Source organism: Perca fluviatilis, chromosome 12 (genome assembly GCF_010015445.1).
Source record: "Perca fluviatilis chromosome 12, GENO_Pfluv_1.0, whole genome shotgun sequence".
In the NCBI taxonomy this organism is placed as follows: domain Eukaryota; kingdom Metazoa; phylum Chordata; class Actinopteri; order Perciformes; family Percidae; genus Perca; species Perca fluviatilis.
The window spans coordinates 17431938-17458368 of NC_053123.1; the positions used below are offsets into that span (position 1 = coordinate 17431938).

The following is a 26431-nucleotide window of genomic DNA, read 5'->3' on the forward strand; positions in this document are numbered from 1 at the left end:
CTGATGATCAGATTTCTGCCTTCTCCTTGTTTAAATGGTGCAACATCAATACAGTGAAATTTGCACCTGCAAAATGTTCTGATGATTTAACAGCGTCAAGGGTAGAATGTATTTTAAAAGTGAATATTACATTTAATCTAAAGAATCCTGTGAGACTTTGTGTAAAAGCAGCACAAATAGTTGTACTGCTTGTCTGGCAAATTAAGTGACTGAACACAAAGTAAATGCTTCCTGACAGAAGCCTTGCATAATCAATTATTGATTACTGAGGGACAAGACAATCATACAATGTTAAAAGAACAAGAGAACAGCCCTGCAATCAGAACAACCTCACTTAAAAAAAGTTTCTTTAGTTATTGGGTCTGTTGACTCAGGTCTTTGGTGAGACTACATACATTATATGGACAAGCAAACATATGAAAAAAGCCTGGCAGTATAATGAAAACACCACAAGCTACAGCCTAAAAAAAATTAAGTAGTTTAATAAAACATTTATTACAGGACTACTTTATAGGAATGTGTTTCATTTCATTTCTCTGGTGTAGTTTTCTTGTCAATATATACAAACCTACCGGTTTGCAGTTATCTGGTGCTCGCTGTAAATGCAAACTAACTGAAGGAGGGAGGAAGAACACAATACAAACACACCACATAAGGCAAAAATTAGTTTATTGATGCTTATGTACCAAGAAATGTTTCTCAGATTCAGAAAACATGATTTTCTTGCAGTCCAACATGTCGTATTGTATACAGAACATGGAGTCGTGCGTGAAAAGAAGAAAGGAAGCACTTGGGTTTGGCTGTGAACAACTCATCGTTCAGCTTCACATTCATACACGACGCTGTGCTCCCGACTCACACAAGTCCTTGTCATAGACACATGGGAGCGTCTAATGGAGCAGTGAGGTGTCTGTGTAGCAGACCTGCATGCTGTGTGTATTTACATGGAGCATCATGGTACCATCTCAGCGACACAGCCAGAGTCAGGGACAGCAGAAGCAGCAGTCACCTCGTCCCTACTTGAATGGTTTGTTGCTTTTCATTCAGCAAAAACAACGATCTAGCTATTCTACTTAGTAGAAAAATTTAGATAGTATAAAATGAACAATGGTATTTAAGTAAAAAAAAAAAAAAAAAAAAAAGATATGCAGTTAATAAGCACATGTATAAAACATTTATACATTTAAACCTTGTCACCCATTGAAGCTTAAAAGACAAATATAGTGCTTTTATCTGAACTGTACAATAACCGTTCGTGCAGAAGAGTTGTACATAGAAACAGGTTAGCAAAAATATAAAATGTTGAAAAAGCAGAATACATTTAATGTCCATAGGTAAATGTGTGCATGATCTGCAACAACTACATTCAATCTGAAAACAGACTTTAATGTAATTATAGCTTCTAGTGGTAAAAAAAGATTCCTTTTTGGTCACATACCCAAAAAATTTGACATTCCCCATCTTTCTGTTAAAATGATTTGAGCTGAAGTTTGTTAGAACAGTGATGAGAAAACAATCAGGAGCTACAGTATAAACATAAATCACAACTGGCACCTCAGTCGGCACAGGTTATGATCCTGGCAGCCATGTTCGGTGGTTGTTGGTGGTAAAACCATGTGACATGAACGTCATGGGACCAAAAGTATAAAAAAAAAAGGGTTGCTCAGGGTTCTGCCAGTGATTAACTTTATGAGCTGCATGAAATCAGAGAACAGAGCTGCTCAGCAGACAGAGTCAGTACTGACTGGAAGTCTCCCGCTGCGTCGGACCTCCTTCTCTCTTTTCTCTCTCTGTTTCTCCAGCTTCTCCTGGGCCTTACGCATTTCCTTCAGCTTTTTCTTGATAGTTGAACGGTCGCTCTGACTTGACACACCGAGTGCCTGATGGAAAAAGGGCACAGATTTAGGGCAAAATAATAATGCTACCATATTCTGGCCACAAGGTGGCAGTAAAAGGCTGACATGGCTTGACTGCAATGAAAGAGGCCTTGTATAATAAAAAAGAAAGTAAAAATAAACAACATAATTATACCATCAATCTTAAACCATCATTCCATTAATATACAGGTAATTCTAAGTTAATTATCATCACCACGCAGTTTTATTTTTTTTTTACCTTCAACTTGTCACTGTCCAAGTACAAGAGCTGCGGGCCGTCCACTCCCTTAGCTGTGAATTCAGGTGTGTATTGGTCCATATTCATGCCCATCAACCAGTGACAGACTTGTTGATTGGTCCATTCAGAGACAGGCCGGTTCTGCCAATGATACTCTTTTCCTGCAGCTGGTTCATCATCCAAAGTCTACATAAGACACACAGATAATACAAATACGTACATTTATTTCTATAGGTGGAGAGATTGCAGAAAAGCAGTTCCACTTAGTGAGGGTGCGAGGCTAACGGACCAGAATAAAAAAGTAAAGCCAATGACATATATATTCAACAAACAAAAAGAACATGTAGTGAAAGTTCTGTTGAACAAAACTGTGTGCAGTGCACACATTTCCCAAGCTAGCACCAAGAACACAAGTGGGCAATGACAGCCAAATACCAATAACATTCTTAGAAGCAGGTCTATGTGCGTCTTCATACTGTATGTTTTACTGAGATTGACTGAGACACTGGAAACTGTAATATCAGAGAATGAGGCTGCTGAAACACCACTGAGCAGGCAGCAGAGCAGTCAACAGTCTGTGGTCTGCCAAAGCTTGTAATGAACATTAAGCACTGGTTGATGGTTTAACAGAGGCAAAAGTACAAACAAACTATTAACATCACAGCTGACTTAAGAAAAGCTAAGCCACAAGACTTGTTTTAACACAAAACAAAATAGCTTAACATACATGCATCTCTATTCTATTTCCTCTGCATTCACGATTTAATCTCAGCTATGAAAGGGGGGAGGCACAAAGAGCATGCTTGAGAATGTCCCCTTTCAGCTGCATCAAGGCGTCCCACACAGCTTTTGTGACTGTGCAACAAGGAGAGCACTCACCTCGCTGGAAGAGAAGATTAAAGTGTGTGAGCGCCCAGACAGATTGGGTTCAGCAACTAACCCAGAGATGTCTGAACTGGGACTGGCAGGGCTAGAATCATCTATGACTGAAAAACTCTGGAACAAGTGGAAACAAGGAACGCATTTACTAAAGCAACACATCACCAAACAACAGTTCTTCACTTGGAGAAGCAAACAAATACAACACTACAGGTGTGAGGGAGGGGTAAGTGCAGTGCTGTTCCCATAATGACAGAAAGTATTATGGTTAATGATTGAAACTATGATTACAGTGGCAGCAATCCAGGTTATTGATTTGAGCAATGAGTGACTGATCTTCGACATGTGAAAAAAGGGAGAAGATCAAGGATCTACTATGTAGCACAACAACAAAAATCAAGGTGATCAAAACTAATCCACCACCAAAACTATATCAACAACCTCTAAACTACAACAACTAGCCATACTACTTCTAATGAAAAGCACAAACCAATTCAGGTATGGGGTAAGGTTTTTCATTTAGTTGAGTAGGTGCTATGAGATTAAAGATTCATCAAGTCATTATTTTTTTTTTTTTTTATGTAGTCTTAAAGTTAAACTGGGAATTGTTTTCAGACACAAATGTGGGTTAAATTTGGAATCAGGGAAATATTACCCAGACCAGCAGGCTATTGCACCAGCTATGTGCAAGTTCATATGCAGTTTAATTTTAATGTAGCATAAGAATAACACTCAGGTTGCACAATACAAGTTAGTTAAAACGTAGCAGTTAGTGTTAACGTTACACACAAATCTCCAATCAAACTTCTGATTAGCTGGTGCAACAAGCCCTAGAAACTATTTTTGGCTTCATCCATTTCCTGTAATACAAGCTACGAGGCTTTCTATATGTGGATAAAAGGAAAATTAGATAACAGTTTACCACATACCCAGTTAAAAAGAAATTATTCATAGGATGTGTTGAGGTGAGAAACTACAAATCGCAGAACTCAATATGTTAGTAATGCTCTACTGTGGCATTTAAAATCAAAAAGGTAAAACAAAGATGCGTATACTGTACCAAATCTAATGAGCGACTGAATAAAGAGGACCAGGAGAGATTTGTCTGTTTAAAGGAAACACGGTTCAGTGAGATAAATGTCCAGGCAGCAAAGCACTGACAAAAAGTACCATAATGCCAAAACCAAAACATTTCCCTTAGTAATCATTCAGCCCGTGTCTTCAACTCATTAAACAGCATCGTGGGAACACCAGCCCGACGCCTGTGTGACAGTTAGCCATGCATTTCACTGGATGCATTTGATGTGTCACTATTTGCAAACTCATTGGAAAGCCACCAAATCCTTCCCTGCTGCCTCTCTAATGGCCAACATATGGATCCAGTTATTGTAGCTTTTGCATCGTGTAGCTTATTTGGAGAACTGGTCAATAACGGCACATGCCTGGAAACTGCCTGCCATTAAGTTTTTACTAGTTTTACTCTATCAATGAAGATAGGAATATATTATGAGAAGACAGACAAGGACTGTTCTGCAGCTGGCCAAGGGGATCAAGTTTGTGACCCCTGCTGATGGCATATCTCAATACTATATAACTAAATATCTTATCGACGTTGTGCTGGATGCTACAAGTTACAAACCTTATTCTTGCGGTCCTGGCTTTGCTCACTGCTGGTCTCCGTTGCAGCGTATGGCAGACTGCTGCTGGAAGAGGAGGGCTCTCTGTCTCTGTCCCTGTCTTTGTCTCCAAACCAGGAGAAGGGCATACAGGTGGGGATGGAAGTCATTGAATCTGCAGGAGACAGGTTCCCTCCAGACTCCTCCAGTAACTCTGCTGATCCCCTGGGCATTGGAGAAATAGGAAGTTATCTAAACTCAGGCTTACACATGTGACAGCTTAATGCATGATGTGTTGATGAGGAAAAACTAACTATATTAAGATTCGGCAATAAGAAAGTAAAAAGCTGGTCTTGTGTAGCTCAATATTTACATCCACAGAGTAACAGATTCAGCAATACTGCAGTCAAGGTCTCTGTGGAGTTCAGCCATTTACTGTACCCAAGCCTTTGTTTGTTTGAGTAATGTTTGTTTCCATTAATATTCCAGTTTAAAAAAAGAATTTAGCCAACTATCTGTAGTTGTAACACTAACAGCAACATGGGTAGCAATGAATAACCCCAAAAAATGTTTTACAAAACATGAAAAAGAACCAAAACAGATCTTTGGAATATTTGTTACCTTTTAATTGATTTAAACACAGTTGAACGTACCTGCTGTCCAAAGAAGATCTCATCGCCTCCTTGTCGTGTTTTTTTCCTTTGCCACCTGACTTCCGGAGGCCTCTGTTAATGACCAGTAAAAAAAAATTTCATTTGTGCAAAAATTATGGTAATTTGGAGACGAATAACAGTGATCACTATGGAGACTTACCCAAAGTCTGGAAATCGTCTTTTAGGTTTTCCTGCTGATGAGGCCTCATTTAGCTCCTCTGAAATAAAACGATAAGCAGACTACGTAACAATGCAACAGAAAGTATTACTATTGCAGCCATCACATTTTGGTCTTCCATACCTTTGCTCTTTCCTTTTGATTCCCTCTTCTTGACATTGTGCATGAATCCAGAGGGGGAATGTGGCGACAAGGTGTCTTTTGGAAGGGAAAAAGAAGGACTTCCGCTGCTTTCAACACTGTCTCCCTGTGATAGTGACAAAGATGGGCTGCTGGAGAGCTCTGCCTGACTCCTGGATCCATCTTTATTCTCTCCTGGAACATCTTTCTGTCCATTCCCAGGATAGCAGACAGGCACTGGGAGGGACAGGCTCTCCTGGATCGACCTCCTCCTCCTGGGAGATTCCTGCTCCTCCTGCTCCTCCTCTTCTTCAGTTTCCTGAGGGGACAAAGCTTATTATTTACAAGGACAATGCAAGGAAGAGGGGATAAAAGCTTATAACAGAAACCACCGCTCTTCAGTTCGGATTGGCTGAGTCATATACAAACACATTATAAAAAGGTGCATTACTGTTTTGTTAAAGCAAAAAGACACTCAATGAGGTTCCCTACTGTATTTTAGAACAGCTGGTGAGTATCTTAAGGCAGTTCCGTTTTTTTTAGGGAAAGCGCTGCAGAGCAGTGAAGTTTTTCTACTAGTGCTGTCAGTTAAACGCGTTATTAACGGCATTAACGCAAACCCATTTTACCGGCATAAATTTTTTTAATCGCGAAATTAACGTTCTTTTTGTCCTAGCAAACTTTGTAGTTTTTTTCACATGCTGTTGCAACAACTAGTAACGTTAGAAAAACTACAACACCACACCGGATCTAGCTAGACTGGAAACAAAACAGGCACGCTGCACACACTTGTTTGGGTTTGCGAGCCAGCCAAAGAGTAGTAGGCTAACGTTACGTTTTGAGTGGATGGTAGGGGTGGGGGAAAAATCGATACAGCATAGTATCGCAATATTTTCCGTGGCAATACTGTATCGATACACAGACGCCAAGTATCGATCTTTTATTGTATATGTGTTGGTCTGCTTGACAATCCCATTTTGCAGCAATACAATTGAAATGAGATGAACAAACAGAGAAATTTATCTTTTTAGACAAAACAGATGTTGACAGTTTTCTTTTGGGAACATAATTTGAAATTTGGAAAAATTTGAAGTTGGAAAAAAGGTAATAATTTGCAATATATCGCAGAATATTGCAATATCTTTAAAATCGCAATAATATTGTATCGTGACATAAGTATCGTGATGATATCGTATCGTGAGGCCTGTGGTGATTCCCACCCCTAGTGGATGGCGAGCGCGATACGCCGAAATGGATGCCAATAAGATTCGGAATGGTCAAATGGTTCCATTGACAAGACCAAAGTGATCTGTGTGTTTTGTCGTTGTGAACTGAGCTATCATCGCAGCACGTCCAGTCTGAAATACCACTTGATGGCCAAGCACACAGCTCTAATGCGAATTCTCCGCCCCCTCGTCAAAGCCAGGCAACAATGGATGACTTCAGACAGAAGCACATGGATACCACAACTAAGAACAAACTGTGAATGACTGCTCCAAGTGAGAATGTTAGTGTGAAATTGAACACTACAGTATATGCCAATGTTGTTTTCAATAAAAAAAACATTTGCACAAAGCAAGCCTATCCACTTTTCCATGTTGATAAGAGCATTAAAATGAGAAAAATTAAATGGGACAAAAAGAAATCAAGCGACATTTAGAATAGATAACAATTTTAGATTACAGTAATTGCGAGTTAACTATTACATTAATGCGATTAAATTTTTTTTTTTATCGTTTGACAGCACTATTTTCTACATTTTGCTTTAACATAGCAAGAAGACAGATTAGCCACAGAATAAATGGCACTAAAATTGTACTGTCCCTGCATAAAATCCCACATTTTTAACTGTGATGGGTCAACTCATATACAATTCAATTTTATTTATAGTATCAAATCATAACACAGGTTATCTCGAGACACTTTACAGATAGAGTAGGTCTAGACCACACTCTATACACAACGTTAAATATTACTCTAGTTAATAAGTGCTCTGCTTCTTCTATAAAAGGGAGACCCAGGGTGTTTTGTCACCATTAGTTTTACATCCAAGATAGCATTTTGAGTATAACATGCCTTGATGGGGTTCCAGGTTTCATGTCATACCTTACATCTGGCGTCAGGTGGCTGACTGTTCAATCCAATTACATGCTCATACAACATAGCAAGGTATCACTATCAGCTGTTGCTGGCTGACCTGCGAGTGACTTGAAGCCACAGCGAGGCTCTCCTTCAGTTTGTTCCGAGATGGAGGCTGACGTTTGGCCTTCTGAGCCAGCAGGCCTTTTGCTCTGTGTGCACTGGTGTCCAAGCGCTCAGTCTCAGGGACCAACTCACTCCAGCCTTGTTCTACACAGTAGAAAAAAAAACAAATACCAAATAAGTCATAAGACACTGTTCACAGTTTAAATTATTTACCACGCTCACAGGAGTTTATGATATTTCCTTGTCAATGTTTTACGGATCACACATTAAAAGTGGGACGTGTGTACTTCTATTTTAAATTCAATTTAATTCTTGTAACCCTTTGTACCTAGTAGCGAGTCAACAGATTGTGTGTTGGTGACTGGATCTTGGCCAATTAATCTCTTATCTGCTGCTGAGTCCAGACCACTCTGACGCTCCACATCTGAGGCCCCTCTGGACTCCAGGACAGCTATCTGTGGACAAAACAACATTTGGGCTTGTTTCAGTGTCTCTAGCAAGTCTGCTGTGGTGTACTGTATAAGCATTTATTTTTCAAGCTGGGGTCTTACCCGGTCCTGCAAGCTCTCCAGCTGCTCCCTGTAACACTTGTCTTTTTCATCTAGAATTCTTTTCAGCTCCTCCTCTTTCTTCACAAAGTCTATTTCTCTGGGGAGAAAACATGAAATGTGGTTTCCCATCAGTACTTTAGCTTGTAAACGCGTTCTATTTTTCGTGATTATCACTAAACCACTTATTTTAAAAATAAAATGGAAAATCAGAGCTTATACCTTGGTTTACCAATATTTAATATCGATGTAAAATATTTTATTTGGTCAACATTTGTTGTTTTCAAATGTGTTGTATGAATTGTATTTACTTGAGTAAATCACTGAATCTAACGGCATTGAGCCCTCCAACAGTGTGCATGGTTGTGTAGCTCCAGAAAAACTCACTTCTGCTGGTAGTCCTTGAGCAGTTTTTTGGCCTTGTTATACTTCTTGTCCAGGGTCTCATGCTGGGCCTGAGACTCAGCTAATTGTTCATTCACAGTCTTACACAGACCCTGGGCTTCCAGCCAGTAACTCTCCAACTTCAGGATTTTGTCGTTGCTATCCTCAATCTTTTGCTCCAGTGCAGACTCCCTGGCTTCCCACAATGATCTGTCCTCCTCAGAAGCCCTTAGCTGTACAGAGATGGTGACATGTTACTTAGGTGGGCTAAATTTAATTTGCAGGTGGGCCACTGGCCTTGGACAGTCTTGTAGTTATACTTGTAGTATTAAATAGTAATTTAAAAGAACCCTGATTTATTCAACAACCTACTGTAAATGCATCAATATTTCACATCCTACAACAGAATTTAAGTGTCCAGCCTACCAAGAGGCTATCGAAGCTAATTTTCAATAAGGATCCTAGAAATAATCATCACTGTTCAGAAGCTAAAAGGCTGCTAAGAAACCACAATTTTCAAAAATACAAGAGGTCAAGTGAATGAGAAAATGTGACCAAACTTCTGACTGGTACTGTATGTATTTCTCTTGTGTGTTATGTGAATATGTTGAATATCTTAAACAAAAAAAATGTGAATTTCATCTCCATGATACCTTTTCCTTTAGTTGATTTATTTCAGCTGCAGCAATGCTGTGCTTGAGCTGCAACTAAGGAACAAAAGCAAGAACAAAAAAAGATTTGGTTACATCCATTACTGTATGTTATTAATAATCGTTTGTTGTCTACACAAAATACTGAAACTTAGATATATATTTTAAATCACACAAGACTGAAAGTCATGGTGTGGGTGATACCTCTTTGAACTTGAAGACCATCTGAGAGCTGTCCATGTTGCTCGGCATAAATAAAGCCTCTGAATCAGGCAGCTGAAACAGCTCTACGTTCTGCCCTGGAGAGAAATTAGAGCATAGGATCCTCTCATCCACTCCGTCCTCCTCCTCATAGCGCTCCTCCTGAAATATGACATCACACATGGCATCACATATTGCAAACACTGGCACACCCTGTATGCCCAGGAACATGCTCAGCGTGTGTCAACAACACTCCCAGTGGCATAGTTCACCATAGTCTGAAGGGAACATTGTAATCAATGCATCATAACCAAACATGGGTGGGCTGGTTCAACAGCCACTCAAAATGGTGTCCACTTCCTCACTATGCAACATTCTTTTTAAATCTTTGTCTGCTCCAGTGAATCCCTCAAATGTCCTCCGTCCAGTCTCTCTATGTAAAAAACAGGAGCTTGGGGCTGCTTGAATTTCAGAAAGCAAACATTTCACAACTCTGGCAGACAGGCAGCGGTTGACTGAACACATTCCAACACAGCAGACTGGTGACACATGGCTTTCTCACAGCCAGCTGCTCATTTCCTGGTTGAGCTGAGCGGGATTGGACTAGGTGTGGCAAAGGGGCGAATGCCGTGTTCGTGTTATGTCGGAGTAGTCGCAATTACGAGTATCCGACTTGTAAATAGCGTTCACATCAACATCCAAATTGTAATTATGACTAGGAAACTCAGATTTCTCTCGAATCTCGGGTATTGGATGGGCACTTAATAAGTACCTGAAAACCACACTACATATACACAGATACATACATATACACAAACATACTTACATACATACATAGTTTTCAGAATTATTTAGTTTTGGTTTGTTTTTGTCAGGGCCAGATATAATTTCTCAGAAGTTTGTAGCTACATATACATACAAAACACACTGTTGGAGAACTGTACAGAAATGGCCATAATGTTTAACCTTTGCACTACTTTATTGTCCGATGTGAAGCAATTATGGCACAGCTCCATCTCCTGGAATGCCAAGTCCAAAACTTAAATGATATGTTTATTTTTATTCGTTTTTTTAAACCTGGCAATATAGTTTCAGTTTTTATTTAGTTTCAGTTTACTAAAATAATTTTTCACTACTTATTTTCATTTTTGTTTACCATAATAACCCTCCTCACATGACCAGATCTTTAATTAGACAACTGCCTTGATTACGTGAACACTCGCAAGTCATTAACACACAAATCTTTTCCATCTTTCCCATCCATCCCATATGACATGAATAGGGTTGGGTACCGAAACTGTGCCAATAGGGAACCGGTGCCGACGTAAACGGTAGTAATGAGACCGAATAAGAACGAAAGTTTCAGTGCCTCATTTCGGTGCTTGACTTTACACTACACCTGACAGCATGTAACGTTAGCCTACCTTTAGCTAGCAGCTGGATTAAACACCGGTAAAATGCTGACAGCTAACGTTAAACAGTGTAAAGTGTGACTGTATTTCACTGTGGAGGACTTCAACAGCGGGATGTAACAGTCTGCACTGCAGCGCAGCAGCAGCTACCGTTGTCGCAATTCATAGATATACAGTATGTTTATATGGTCGGAATTAAACAACACAGACGGTGCGTTCACTTGCAGCGCCATTGTCGGAATTAAACAACACAGCCTCGTGGTGCAATCACAGTAATTGTAAAATACCCTTTTCCCATCTGGGGTTCGACAGCAATTTACTGGTGAAATAAGTTATTGTTATTGTTATAGTTATTACATTATTATTAAATCTTTAATTTTGACCATGGCCTTAGCCATAAACAAGTCACTGACTGTTGTTTACTACCCTTTTTTTTTTTTACTTTATTGAAAAGTACCGGTTCAGGCACCGGCACCGTTTTAAAAGTATCGATTTAGCACCGGAATCGAAAAAACCAAACGATACCCAACCCTAGACATGAACATGGTATAAGGTTGAACAGCAACTGAGCTTTCTAATGAAGTCCTGACTCACCTCCTCTGTAGAGTGTTCATAGGGGTCATCCAGGTGTTGTTGCTCTTGCTGTTGGTTCTTCTCCTGCTCTAGTGTCTCGCTTATGAGGCGGGCTACCTCACTTTGCGTCCCTGGCTTCTCCCGTCCAATCAGGAAGCTGTTTTTTAGAATGTAATGTGTTATTGGCCCATATAATGGAATAGTTTGCATGTTTCCTGAATATACCTCACTGCAGCTTCTGTCCTGTCTTACTTGTTATAGCTAAATGCAAATTTTGAGATGCAGTTTAGGCCCGACCACATCATGTGTGGGCGTTTCACTCAAAATCATTTACATGCCACAATACTTTGCCTATTTCACTTAAACGAAAAAATACAAAATACTCATTCATGGCCTCTGGAGTCTCAGGAGATTGAAAGACTGTTGACCACTTATTTCTGAGAACACTTGTCATCAACAAGGTTGATTTTAGAAGTTGAGGAGATGGGCTTTGAGCTGACCTCACTGTGCCTTTGGTGTTTTTCAGGACTGTTGCAGCAAACAGTTGGGTGACACCCACCAGACTGATACCATCCACCTCCACTATCTGGTCATTCACCTGTATGCTAGAGACACAGAAGATAGTAATTATAAGGAGAGATTTTCAAAGCATTATGAGCAAAGAGTTATGCACCACCTTCAGAATAGTAGTACAAATGAAAAAAAATAATACAGTAGCCTCAATGTAGCTGGCAATAAAGCAAATCTAAAAATGCCTGGGAAACAGAAGTATCAACTAGTTTTTTTAGCTTCCTTGTCCAGTTATAAATACATCTGGTTGTTTGTGTCTTGTGTGTCACTGGGCCCTGAGGGATATGAGCAATTCCTAGTGTGACATTAAAAACTGTTATGGTGGTGCAGTGTAGAGTGAGTGTGTGTACCATGTTTCTGTTGTATACAAAACATTATCAGGGATTTTTTGTAACAAGACTTAAATGTGGGGTTGTGCAAAAAGCAGGTTTCAGTGCTCTAACTCACCGTCCATCGTTTTCAGCTGCTCCTCGCTCTGTTATGGTTTTCACAAAAATTCCCAGCTTCTCAAGACCCTGGTCAGCTCCCACTCCCATTCCTATAATACTGATGCCAAGTCCATTGTCTCCTGAATGCAAAAAAGTATGTTAAAAGGGTGGGTAGAAAGAACTACCAACAAATAGGCTCAATTCCACAGGCTTATGCCGTTGACACTCACACATATAAAGATATAATAAATATTACATATAAGGATTAAGAACAGTAACTGTGTACCATTTAAAAGCATTTGTCACAGCCCTTAATTCTTTAAATACACAAAGTCATTACTGTTTGCCTTTGTAGGGCTGTGCTTTATGTGCAGCTAGGTGAAAACAGGTTTCCCCTTATGAAATGTTTCTCATTGGTTGCTGGTTGACATGTAGGAATGCACCTTCAGTGTTTACTAAACTCACCTTTCTCAATCTCCACAGGGAACACATCCATCTTCTCCACTCTCTTCTCCAGCTCATACTCTGCAGACGCTGCGACTGGATCCACATCATCATTGCGGCGATCATATTCCTCGTTGGAGAAGGTACTGAAGACCTGTGTTGGTCAAAATATCAAGTGCATAGCTTCAGTATACCACCTTCTGTATGTCTTTACCAAGTAGTTAAGCATCAGACAGACTTATGTTGAGGGGTATCTACAGGATCTGCGCAGACAGAGGAAAATTATCTTCACAGGCAGAAAAAGGACACATTTTTCATTTGAGAGAAATAGCATTGGGGAGGGAGAATTACACTCCATATTTTGGAACATTACTAGGGAAATTAAAGCGTAAGCGTTACTGAATGATCTTTAGTTATCTAACTGTAATGACTGCACTGTCAACTCCTGGGTGATCTTTTGTGTCTTTAATGAAAGATTTATCAATTGCATTTTTGAACAGATGTAAATCAAGTGTCAATAACACTAAAGCAGAAGATGCATTCCCAAGACATAGTCATGAGAGTTTTATCAGAGTTTTAAGAAGTTGTTAACTTTGCAGGCAGAAACCGCAAAGCTCTTGGTTGTGTCCCAGAGGCCGTTTTTCTGGTTGGAATTATAAAGTACATACACACAGTACAGCAGAACATGAGCAGCGTGGAAAGTAGGGCACAGCTGGGGAGAGTTGAGCAGTGGATGTAGCAAAGATCAATGTTCGGAGGCAAGTTGTCAGCAGCACAGTAAAAAGAAATATAATAAAGAGCAATACAAAGAAAAACGTACTCCCTTAACCTTCAATCACTGGGTATTACCCAGTACTCAACACCAGCCTTAAGGGTTATTACATACAACAACACTAAGGGTTATTTAAATTGAATAGCACAGATACTACCAAACAGAAATGGTATTTGTAATCCAATCAGAAAAACACTCCCGGGGTCAAGCTAAAGTGAGAATTACAATTTTTCAGCATGAAATGGGATGGGATGACCATCTGTAGTGACTCAGTTATTACTACAATGTAATAAGAGTAGATACAGTTCATGCGGTGTTGAGACAAAAATAGCACCAGGGCTGCAGCAAACTATTATTTTGATTACTGATTATTCTGATTCAACAAAAATACAGAAAATAGTGAAAAAATGTAAATCGCAGACTCACTGTTTCCCAAAGGTCAAGGTGGCAAATCACAAAGATTGTTAACTTAAAGTGTTCATATTATGCTTCTTGCCTTTTCCCCTTTCCTTTATATCTTTAATAGGTTTACAAAGTGAAAAAAACAAAGTCCACCCCAAAGGGACTTACCATCTCCAACAGAAAACACTGTTCACCAAAAGCTCCAAACAGCTCTATGGTAGTCCAGCCTTTACTACCGTGACGAACATGCGTCACTTTGTAACACACATTATAATGCTCGACCTAGATGCTAGCGTGGCATGCCCTCATACTCTGCTTCTGACTGGGTAGTAGTCCTTACCTAGCTACTGCACATGTGCAACTCCCAACAAAGACGGTACAGAAGTGATATGTCTCACTCTGTAGCTAAAACAAAGAGCTCAACACACAGGGTGAAAAGAGGAGCTGCAGCAATGTGCAGTACAACAAAAATATGGTGTTCTTTGAAAATTAAACCATGTAAACCTATTCTGATATAACCTCTAAATACAATTATGAACCTGAAAATTAGCATAATATGAGCACTTTAACAACATAAAGAAATAAGAAACCAACAAATTAAACCACTGTAAATTTTGTGTGCTTAAAAACTACTTAAATGATTATTCGTCAGCATTACTAGTTGTACTAGTTGTTGTAGCTCTAGTCAGGCTCTTGCGCATTTGATCTAACACAGTCCTAATATGACAGGGAGAGAAGAACCAGAGAGCTCAATTATGAGAGACTAGTTTATAGATATAAAGCATTGTTAAAAAGTAAATTGGAGCTTGGCAGACACCATCACGGGCTAATGCCTCATTATGGGGATTAACCCAACATTGTAACATAAACCCCCTGCTTGGTCATCATTAGTCCTAATCTGGGTGGAGTCATGATCATAATGGTGGTGGTTGCGACAGGATGCTGACATCAGTGTCCAGGTGGTGCAGACTGAGTTAATAACTAAAACAGAAGAGTTGCCTTTTGGAAATTAAACAGAGGAAAGTGGGAAGACACAGGAAAGGATATGAGCCGCAGGTAGAACATGAATAAAAGGAAAGAATTAGAAGTCTTCCTATTGAACTCTTGCTAAGCTTCATTCCATTGAATCTTTTTTATGAATGGCCTAAAAGAGAAATATATTAAAAAGTTTTATAAGCCTCAAGCGTCACCCTCTACTGCTCCATCCCACTCACAAGTTCAAAGCATGCCCAAGCCCAACCCAGAATGCATCTTGAATTTGCACAATCAAATGATTCACTAAGCATGTTATGTAGAGCCTAATAAACTCTACAGCAAAGGACCACAAGTACAACTGTATACAGTCTTAATGAACACCAAAATACACAATATGGATATGGGCTTACATGCAAACATTGAGCATTCAGGTGTGTTGAATTCTAGTATGCAACCGTGGATAACAGAGACACTAATCCCTGTGACAAATGTTTGAGTTGTTCTCCCATGATATAAAGAGTGCAACCCAGGTTGTGGTTAATACAATAAAAAAACAATCTAACAACAAGTGGTGACAGATAGATAGGATTACAGGACTGATTTGCCATGAGTATGGACAGTACGTCATAATCAAGTAGGCCTAAACAATTCCAATCTGGACAACTGTGGTGTTGATCCTGCAGCGTGTCAAGACTTGGGGAATCAACCACAAACAATCTCCATTTCCCTCTGTCTTTCTGTCTCCTCACCATGTAGCCCAAAAGAGTGCAGATAGTAAATTTCCAGAATGCCTCACTGAGCACTCTGTTCAATTTGTTAGTGAATTACTACAACTATTTCTGTCCTATAACATCCTGATTTTTAAACACATTTATCTAAGTGGGATCATATTTTGTTATCTTGGAAACAAGACGTGCATGTACTGATTTGGTACACCTGCAGGTACCTCTCTCACGTTGCCTTCCAAACCAAATGAAGGAAGATTTGAAACTTGAGGATTATGCACACTACTGCAGCTCTGTGGTACAGGCAGGAATGCTATTCATGGGGCCTCCTCTGTCTGAATCCTCGTCCTTCCTTACTTATTGCCATAGGTTTATAATCTATGACCCATATATTGTGGTAGATTTGCGTTATCTTTATCAAACAAAGGCAAGGTCAGTGCACATAGCACTAAAGAAGACTGAAAACTTTTTTAAATATTCAACAAGCTACTTGAGAATTTTTTTTCCTGCTTGCATCTTGAGACTTATTTTGCATGTCTCTGAACAACAAGCTTGAAAGCACTTCTATAAATAGGACTGACAAAGCTTATCAACTTCTAATTTAGAAGTTAAAATTGGATTCACAGAACAGAGCAGACCGAAATTTCATTAAGGGTGAAAGATGCTTTTTAGTTTAGACTTTGGAGACTTTTGTAATTAAGGGTTGAAAATGTAGGCATCACTGCATCCTTGGCCCCAGCATTAGCTGAGCAGCAGCAGTCAGCTTGGCACCCCCCCCCCCTTCACCCCCACGACTCCAAAGTCTTACTTTCCTGTTGCCATGGACTACCAGGCCTTCTTCGAATAATGTTCTGCTCTTTGCTGAAACCTAATCACTCAACCACTGTTTTCTCTGCAAGAAAGACAGAAATCAATCTCTTTATTTGCCTCTACCTCACAAACAAGCCTTACACACAGCTCACTATTAACACGGTCTCTAGTTATCAGACCAAACCAGTGCCATTTTCCTTTATTGTTCAGCACATGCCCGCCCAGTCCACCATCAGCTTAAACCAAAACACTCAACTATTAATCAGGCAGACTGACCCCAACAAGAATGAGAGACCAAAGAATAACTAACTATTTCTCCTCAAGTTTATACACAACAAGGTATTTAACATGTTCTTTTAATGCCAATTTCTCCCCCTAAAGTATTACTGCAATCACTGAGGTTTTCATGTCGGTCAACTGACAGCTAGGCCATCTTCATATTTTCATTTTCTCCAACACTGTAGCTCCCAGCAGTATGTGTGGGCCTTTCATCCATCTTCAACAACTGCAGTGGTCTGTCCTTTCTATGTGTGCTCACATGCACAGATGTGCCACATGCCCACACCCAAACTGAAACCCTTCCCATCTTTCCCCTCCCTAAAACAGAATACCAATGTGGGAAATGAGTCAGCAGCTGCGAGGAAAGGCAATTCAGAGAAATCTCTTGCCAGTGCAAAACGAGGGCTGACCACTGGATTGGGGAGCTCCTAATGTAAGCAGCGCGCGGGCTTACAAAAAGACAACAAATCAAAAATGCTGTGTGAGCGAGCTGGGGCAGGGGTGGCGGTCTGGCGCAGATCATAAGAGTAATTAGGGAAGAAGGCATGGGGCCCAATTTTTAGATCATGTGTCAACTTATGTAGTGTAGCACTTCCTGTATGCATGCCCTTGGAATCATTAACACTTTAAGTTCACAATCATAAACTGTAACTGAACCTACAATGGTTATGTTTTACGTGTTAATGTATGACCTACAGCAGGAGGAGGTGGAGTCTGAGAAGAGCAGAGTACCATAATTAGGGTTGGGTACTGTTTGGATTTTTACGATTCCGATGCCGAACCGGTACTTTTAAAACGATTCCTAAACAGATTCTTGAAAAACTGAAAAATGACATAAAAGAAAGGCTTTTTAATGGAGTTTTTTTTTTTATTGAAAATTATTTAAATTTAACAATATATTAACGTTTTAAAGTACTTAAATATATAATAAGTAAACCTAAGTCACCTAACACACAACTACAATAATTTAACAAATAACAGTTACACTATTAACAAGTAACCACAAAATAAATGTTGTTGAGTTGGTATGCCAACCAGCTTCAAACTTTAGCAGTTCTTTTGCAGAAAAATGACCATATTTGCCTTCCCTGGCAAGACACTACACCTCTCCTGACTTATGGCATGTAGGCCTACTGCATAGGAGAAAACTCTCTCAGACGGTGTCCAAGAGGTCTGTACACACCCAGGTATGAGTTTGAAAGGGCAGACAATTTGGGGAGGCTGTCTCGCCTCCCCCACCACCAGGCTACAGGCTCTTGTCCTGAACGATAGACTAGCAGAGTAAGTGTAATGTTTACTAGCGATCACGTGCAGTCAGTGACTGGTTAATATGCTTTCACGTCCGTTTTGGTGAGCCCAGAGGGAAAATATGCCATTTTAAAAGTAGCCTACATTTACGGTAGCTAGCTAACGGTAGACTACAGAGAAAGGGTGATATTTTTACGTCCGTTTCAGAGCGTGTATAAAAAGCCGTCTATCAGCAGTGATTGTAGAGTGCATGTCGGGGAATAGCGCGGACACGCGCTTCACACCGCGCGGAAATTTTCGTTCTAATCCGGTCCGTTTACGTAGGAACCGGTATATAATATATATATATATATATATATATATATATATATATATATATATATATATATATATATATATATATATATATATATATATATATATATATATATATAAACCTGTTTTTGTTTGCAGTCCTTTGGAAAATATGATTCCATTATGGTTGGAGAGATATATATATATATATATATATATATATATATATATATATATATATATCCCATAAAAGCTACTCTTGTCCTGCAAGGGTTGCTGAAAACTTTAACACACAATAACTGTTAACTTTCAGTGAAAACGCACAGCATCTGCTAATGTGTATGTCTGTAATCAACACATAATGAAAGAGTTTAAGGCAATCACAATCAGCCCAAGACTCATCCCATGCCAAGTTGTTTAATGAACAGTATTGAGCTGACTGCATTAGTATTCAACCCTGTTTCGTTTGATAGTCACCCACTTGTCCAGGTGGCTGGGGGGGAACTCACAATCCCACAAGGGGAGGGCCTGTCTGCTGGTTGGATGAGGGTGGAGTCTTGTCAGACACATTCCTCTGGCCAGCAGAAGACCTATCACAGATAGGAAATGGAAAGCATAACACTATGGGATGGGTTTGCAACAGAGGCCAGAGTCCAAATGTGGAGTATGCCCTTTTTTGCTTTTCACTAATCACATGAAACACAGATAGAAGAGTAAAGGATTCTGTCCTGCTGTAATTCAATTTTAACTTTCCAGCAAATAGGGGTGGGGGAAAATATTAGTTTACATAATCATCGTGATTCTTACCCTCCATGATTCTCAAATGAATCACAAATGCCAAAAATAGATTTTTGTACGTTGTTGATAGTTAAAGCTTTAGTGCGTAACTTTTTGATATTAATGAACGTCCGTTACATTCAAGACATTGCCAAGTGAGTTGCTACAAAGCTAATTAAGACGATCAGCTCCACAAAACTCTGTATTTCTCAGTATGGCTATGTTCAGAAGATTGTGGCGTCCGGTGACTTTCCTGCGCAGAAACTCGAGCAAAGATAATGACCGCTTATGAAGAGTCTATCATGTTTTTTTAATCCTCCGTGTCCTTCTCGGCTACAAGTAACTGCGTGGGGGAGGGTTGGGGGCGGTACACGGTCACAGAAGGCTTGTATTATGTGGACGCGCCGACAGTGGTGTTGTCATTGCTTAGAATTCCTCATGGGGGAGACCGAAACTACGCACTATAGCTTTAATTGAATACTTTCAGTTACAATGAACTTCTACAATCCTTTACCACACCCTGTGTGTTCCAGAAGGCATAATGGTGGTACAGCTAGTGGTACTTTCTGTGACTTTGCAAGGGTGGGGCAAAGCAGCAGGTGCAGATCCTGGTTTTAGTCATTTTTATTTCTGTTATGGTAAACTGGTTTTCGACCCCTGTTCCGATGTGCAACATGACACACAAAACCCAAGACAGCCTCTCGAGTTCCCACATAACTACACTGAAAAAGTCTTTGTCCCTAAGCAGATAAAACGCCTACACCGGGGAGAGTTAATCATTCAAAAACTCTGGGCTTTTTTCAAAACTATAGGGTTTAGAGTTAAAATGAATTCCAGTATATGCCAACCTGTAAACTGCAAAAAAAAAAAAAAAAAAGTGATCAAAGGTTTAAAAGTCTCACTGGCTAAGGACATGCCTAGACACACTAACATTACAGGCCTGGTTTTTATTTGCAGGAAGGAGGAAACAACCTCCTCACTAACACCAAATATTTATACTGCTCATACAGCCAGAGGGTAGCGCAAACTTATATACCGACAAAGCAGCAATGGCATTGCAGCATTTCTATGCCCTAACAAAGTGGGAGTCTGTTACCATAGATGAAGAATCATTTCACAAAGCATAATGCATAAAATAATTGCAGTAAATTTTCAACACCGTGCATTCATTTTAGCTATTTTCTTTCTAACATTGCACATTTTGAATATTTTTATCACAATGCAAATACACCAAGTACTTTCAATGCATTTAGCAACCATAAACATGCAATATTTGGCTTGACACAAGACTTTGACGGTTAGGAATTATTGAAACTGTGTGCACTAATCCTGACTGCCTTAGAAAGTCCTCTTCAACCAAGTTTGTTTTTCAACCCGGATAAGGGTGATCCATGTTGAAACTGCACGTCTCCTTTACTTCACAAAGAGGACCTTTCTTCCACACAGTACACCTCCTCTGTGAAGAAGACTCGAGTTACGTAGGGACCTAATCCCGTTGTGAGCCAGAAGCACAAAGCACTTCCTCTCTCCTTGTTAGCTACAACTCAAGTGTGCTCGATCCCAGTGTCAGCTATGACTAGCAGACTGTGGAGAATGATGCAGTGCTAGTGGGAGGCCTTTGTTAGCCAGGCCACAGGTAGAAAAGTTGACTGATCTACATTGGTGTGACTTAATTGGCTAACACGCACGCATTCCGCATACCACGTAACCCTGACCCCATAGTTTTAATCCAAGCGCAGGTCATTGTTTTGAAAAATCTCTGTTATTTCCAGCCTGTCCATTGCATGCACTTATTCATGCAATTATATAAAAAGCTAATTGGAAACCTGAAAGAATGCTTGGACATTTTTGGACTTGCTACTTATCTTTACCTTACACTTGTTCATTTGTTGTTGCATACCGATACATCCTTTGCTTTACCCTGGGGATCTGCACACTCACAGCCTGGAGGTTAAATTAGGGAGTGGGGAAAAAAGATGTCTGAATTCTTTGAACATAGTACATACCAAATAATATTCAGTATAAATCGGCTTACTACATACTATTAGTCCATGCACCAAGCAGGTTTTTGTAATGGGAATGACGAGGTACAAGGATCATCGACACTTTGATAATTTCAGTAGATCTTAAACAAGTAGATCAATCACTTAATCAACAGAAAATGTATCTGCAACTACTTCAATAATCAATTAATCACTGAAGTTATTTTTTAAGCATGAATGTTGAACATTACCTAGTTCTAGCTTCTTAGCTATGACAATTTGCTGTTTTCCTATGTGTTATGCGATAGCAAACTGTATATCTTTGGGTTTTGCATTGTTGGTTGGACAAGATAAGTGATTTAAAGACATTAACTTGGCCTTTAGGAAATGTTAATGCAATTTTCTGACATTTTATAGCTCAAATCATTAATCTGTTAATTGAGAAAAGAAAATCGGCAGATTCATTGATTTTGAATCATGTTGGTTGCAGCCCTACATTCCCATTGCCATGCTTGCACTTCACACATTATTCAGATACGTTATGAAAAACTGGTACACAGTGTCTTTCATTCAGTCCTGGGGATGTTAATTGATACTAGCTCACAAATCAACCATGTGTCAGCTGTATCTGTTTTGCATAAAGTCTCCCTCTCATGGTTATGAGCAGTATGTGAACTGCAACAGAGAGGTGACACAGTCTAGCATATTGTTGTGAACTATAAAGCTGTGTTTATCTTTGTCATAGCTCCACTTTGGGCGGAGGAGGCGCACTTTTGTTTGTGTCCACTTCAGGTCAGCTTCTGGTCCCCTCTCCCAGGACCCCCTGCCAAGATGACTGGGGGTGGGTCACACCCTGAGATAACAGTGCATTTTAAGGCCTGGATAAACACTGAGCTATGTGGAATTCACTGGAGTGATTTTCCCCCCTGATTTAGCAAAATGTTAGATATGGTGATTGTTGGAATATATATTGTAAAATATATTCCCTCCACTTCCATCACAACCCTTGAACAAGCACTGTTACTGTTTACAAAACATGATGTGTGGCAATACAAAAAGAGATTACACCAGCTGGACTACAAAACTGTTAAGCTTGAAGATATATCAAATATGTACTATGGATATCATGATATGAGACTACAGGGAATTTTGTACTGCAAAATTACAGTATGATCCTGTCTGTTTCTCAGAATGTATTTGTTTAAGGGAGGATAAAACAAATCATTTATTGGTTATGCTAATTGTACATAGACCATTCGGAAAATCCCTAGCCAAGATTAGATAGTAGCACCAGCAGTCATTTTCAAAAACTGTCAAAGTCAAAAAATTTTGACCAATTGTAAATTAGTAGTAGCCAATATACTAACATAATAAATAATAACCCAACTCTACAAACCCAATTGTAGGACTTCTATCCTCAATGAAGAGATATTAAACCTCTCACTAATAGCCACTATCAACATGAGGGAATTCAGAGAAAAGATTCATTACATTACATGTCATTTAGCGGACACTTTTATCCAAAGTGACTTACAGTTGCTACATATGTCAGAGGCTGCACGCCTCTGGAGTGGGTTAAGTTAAGTGTCTTGCTCAGGAACACATTGGTTGATATATCACAGTGGGAATTGAACCCAGATCTCCCACACCAAAGGCATGTGTCCTATCCACTGCGCCATCACCACCCACAGCTTCATATCCTTACAAATTAATGGACATTAAAAATCAGGAATTCCCCAAGTGTAGTACCATAACATAGCCTGGTCTGTAAAAGAGATCATATGGGTGAATAAAATCCCTGAATTCCTCAAATCCATGTTGGAGAGAAGTGAAAAGTCCCTCATGAGTGCAACACATGATTTACTAAGAGAGGGGAACCACTCTAAATCAGTAAAAAATAGCCATGCAGTGCAGTAACTCAGGGGTGGCAATGACTTTTTACTGTACAGTCTAAAGTTTCACATGTATCTACCTCACTGCTGCCCTCTGTTAGTTATATTCTTCTGTATTCCTTTTCTCCCTCCTGATCTCTTTGCAGGGTTAATGCACCAGGTGATGAGGTTATCAAAAATACCTGCCTCCCTGGTCACTAGGATTAAATAAACCATAGTTTACATTTTCTGAACTGGGGTGATGATACACAGTGCAGTGCAGCAGCTGTGATGTCAACATGCCCAACAAAACTGTTAATTTTCAGCCTCCGCTAATTTGTCTTGTGTCTGCGGGAAAACACCTAGGTCAGGTTGCTGAATCAGTGAGACGGTGGTTTATAATGAGGGTGCTGTGCAATGCGTTTTTAGGTACTTGAGTTGAGCAGCAACATCGCAGTCAGATGTAAACAACACAACAAAAATTACTAACCTGAATGGGGTCTGTGGAGAACTTGATTTTCCTCTTTGGGGGAGGCTCCTCATCCGACAGACCAGTAGTCTCATAACAGTCGTCATAATCCATATACATTTGATCTTCCTCCTCTTCTTCTTCTTCCTCCTCCTCCTCCTCCTCCTCCTCCTCTTCCCTGAGGATCTGGTCTACATCTCTGTCATCCACAAATGCTGCATTCTCAATACCGTACACTACTGGTGAGGCTCTATTCAGGACGCTATGGCCCACCTGCACCTCCAGTTCACTCTCCTCCTCTGCTACCTCATCATCTTCCTCACGATTATCATCACCATCTTGATTCACAACTGAACTGTCCTGTCTCTCCCTTTTCAACCCAAATCGCTCATTGTCCTCAAAGACTCTACCTTCCTCCACAGTCTCTGCTATCCTTTGGGTCTCTTTTGAGGCATCTCTCGCTAAGACATGATGAGCAGGGTTGCAGTTGTGTTTTTCTGGTGGAGAGGTTCTTTTCAGGTCTGTTAGTAGGTCGTCTTTGGGGCTTTGCACCTTCTGTTCCTCAAACACATTATCTTCAACTTTCTCATCATCATTCTCCTCACTCTCTGAGGATTCATTCTGAACCACAACCAGTTCTGCCCGTACCACGCCCACCCCTCTGGAGTCCAGTGAGGAGGTCTGGCTGGATGGTTTGTCCCTGGTAGGTCTATGTACCATGCTGTCATTACTTCTGGCTTTTTCCGGGCATTTATCCCGGTTGGTGTTCTGAAACCCACCAGCTGATGGAGGAGGCTGCTTCACATCCCCTGGGGGCGGACTATGTGGCTTGCCTTCATCCCCACCAACAGATGTCCTACTAAATCCATCACTGGATGATGAGGAGTGTTTGTAGCCTTGGCTAACCGGGGTTGTTGGCTCTGGCGAGAGGGGTTTGTGAGTGGCATCAGTTGTTGGAGAATTAGATTTGTATGCTGCATTGGTAACTGGAAATGTTGGTTTAATACTCGACCCCAACAATGTAGGTTTATTAATGACACACGCCGTCTGGAATGTATTTTTGTTAGTGGCATCAATCACAGTGGTAGAGTTAGTGGCAACTTTAACAGGAGAAGTAGATGTTTGTAAGTTGTCACTTGTTGGGGAGGAAGGCAGTAAGGTTTCAGTGGTACTCCGTTGTTTAGCAGACACAGTTCCTCCTATTCCAGCAGCTGTGTTGTTGTCTTCCGAGTCATTCTCGGCCATGTAATTCTCCAACCTTTTGGACATGGGTCCTGAATTCAATGACACTCTAGACACATGCTTTTTCTCACTATCAGCCTTCTCATCCAGTTGACATTTAACTGTTGATGTAGGAATTTGCTCTGATTTGACAGTGGTCTCAGAGGATCCTGATACTCTTCTTGAGCTTTTCCCCTCATCAGAGGAACTTCCAAGGGACAAACGATTTACTACTCTGTTTGGAGACTGTTTTTCAGCTGCAGGCTGCTCTTTGATGCCCCTTTCAAAGAGTTTTCTGGTCACAGAAAACTTCTCTGCCAAAGCCACTTTGTCAATCTCAACATCTTCCCCCTTGGGTGTTTTATCTAAATTGAGTGATTCTGGGCTTGTGGCAGTGCTGAGGTTAACTCTGTGAGTGTTGACTGGAAGTTGCAGCTTTGGTGGGGACACTGGGGACACATCAGGCTTTAAAGTCACTTTGCCCTCTTGGCATTCCTGCTGCTGACCATCCATCTGTAGGAATATGTTCTTTATCTTGTTCACTCTGGTCCCAAAAGGCCTACCCCTGGAGTCCTCCCGGGTGTCACTGGAACCATTTGCATATGAGTCGCCGTCGGACTTTGACCCATCAAAAGAGCACTTAATGGCGTGGAAGTCAGACTTGTATGCATTTCTGTGAGGGGATGCGCTCCTCAAGGTCCTCTCGCCTCCTTTGCTTTCCGCTTTGATCATTTTTGCTTTTGTTTGTGATTTCAGCCCTATTAGAAATGCCGATTTTGGTGAGACTGATGCGTTTTGTTGGTGAACTATTATCCCTCAACTTTACGCAAGCGCCATGGGTCCGGCGCAGCTTATTTGGAGCACAGTTGTCTCAACTAAACACTCACAGCGAAGTCATCTAAGGAGAGAAATGGATAGTAAAATCTGTTAATACAGAGATCAGATATACCACTATCTTACCATGGATCAATTATTTAAAATTAGTTAATACATAATTATATCTTTCTGTATGCAAACCAAAACAGCCTGAAAAAGTAAGTTAGAACATGAAAATTAACGTGAACTGTAAGTAGTAGCTAGCTAAGTTAGAAGGTAGCGTTTGTATGCATTCGATGGTTGCCTGCCATTAACGTTAGCTGACGTTATACAAAAAATGTTTTTAATTGAAAGTAACTTCAGCTAGCTAGCTATGTACTTTAATTCTACTAAGTTCAACCGGTTAAACGTTGTTAGTGTTGTTAGTAACGCTATATCCCAGATAAAAGAAAAGGCGAAACAAAGTTGAACTTACTGGGCCAACAGTTCAACACAGCCCCGACGTTACTGCCTCAGTCTGAACAATTCATTGTGGCATTTCAAGTACGAGCCGTTGAAAATGTTAACTCCGGCTATGCACACAACACAGCACAAAAGTAAACAACTTACCTCCAACTTGCTTCATCGTGTTAGTCGCCGAAAGATGACCCACAATGTCCCAGTTTTACAGTATCAAACTTGTCCCTTCTTCTTACTCACCGCCATCATTCCCCTGCTCCAGCAGCGTTTTCCTGCCTCCTCCTTGTTGCACTTACAGACCTGTCGCGGGCTGCGCGCGCACACGAGTCTGTCTGTGCCGCGCGCCCCGCTGCCG

At 40.4% G+C, this 26431-nt stretch overlaps 1 protein-coding gene across 5 annotated transcripts; it reads right to left on the reverse strand.

The window, feature by feature from the left end:
* Positions 1-652: 652 nt before the first annotated feature.
* On the reverse strand, positions 653-26431 carry ppp1r9ala (protein phosphatase 1 regulatory subunit 9A-like A). Of its 5 annotated transcripts, none has more exons than XM_039819079.1 (20): positions 26317-26431; positions 23602-25699; positions 12998-13130; positions 12552-12672; positions 12035-12139; positions 11556-11691; positions 9553-9711; positions 9352-9405; positions 8702-8931; positions 8318-8414; positions 8095-8221; positions 7759-7910; positions 5565-5880; positions 5424-5481; positions 5264-5335; positions 4634-4835; positions 4055-4099; positions 2995-3111; positions 2116-2301; positions 1722-1880 (listed from the first exon to the last, which is right to left on the reverse strand). In XM_039819079.1, exons 2-20 carry the CDS (start codon positions 25531-25533, stop codon positions 1722-1724), a joined length of 4401 nt encoding a protein of 1466 aa, XP_039675013.1. In that variant the 5' UTR covers positions 25534-25699; positions 26317-26431. The 5 variants fall into 5 exon arrangements, with proteins under 5 accessions (XP_039675014.1, XP_039675016.1, XP_039675013.1 ...); XM_039819078.1 differs by having other exon boundaries at positions 26227-26389; XM_039819080.1 differs by lacking the exon at positions 26317-26431 and having other exon boundaries at positions 653-1880; positions 23602-25533.

Excerpts from the sequence above, each read along its gene's own strand:
- ppp1r9ala (XM_039819080.1), bottom strand. The coding sequence starts at position 25,533 with ATGATCAAAGCGGAAAGCAAAGGAGGCGAGAGGACCTTGAGGAGCGCA. Across the intron at positions 9,712-11,555 it reads ATGAACACTCTACAGAGGAG|GAGGAGCGCTATGAGGAGGA; the intron begins GTGAGTCAGGAC and ends GTCATATTTCAG. Across the intron at positions 1,881-2,115 it reads TGGACAGTGACAAGTTGAAG|GCACTCGGTGTGTCAAGTCA; the intron begins GTAAAAAAAAAA and ends TTTTTCCATCAG.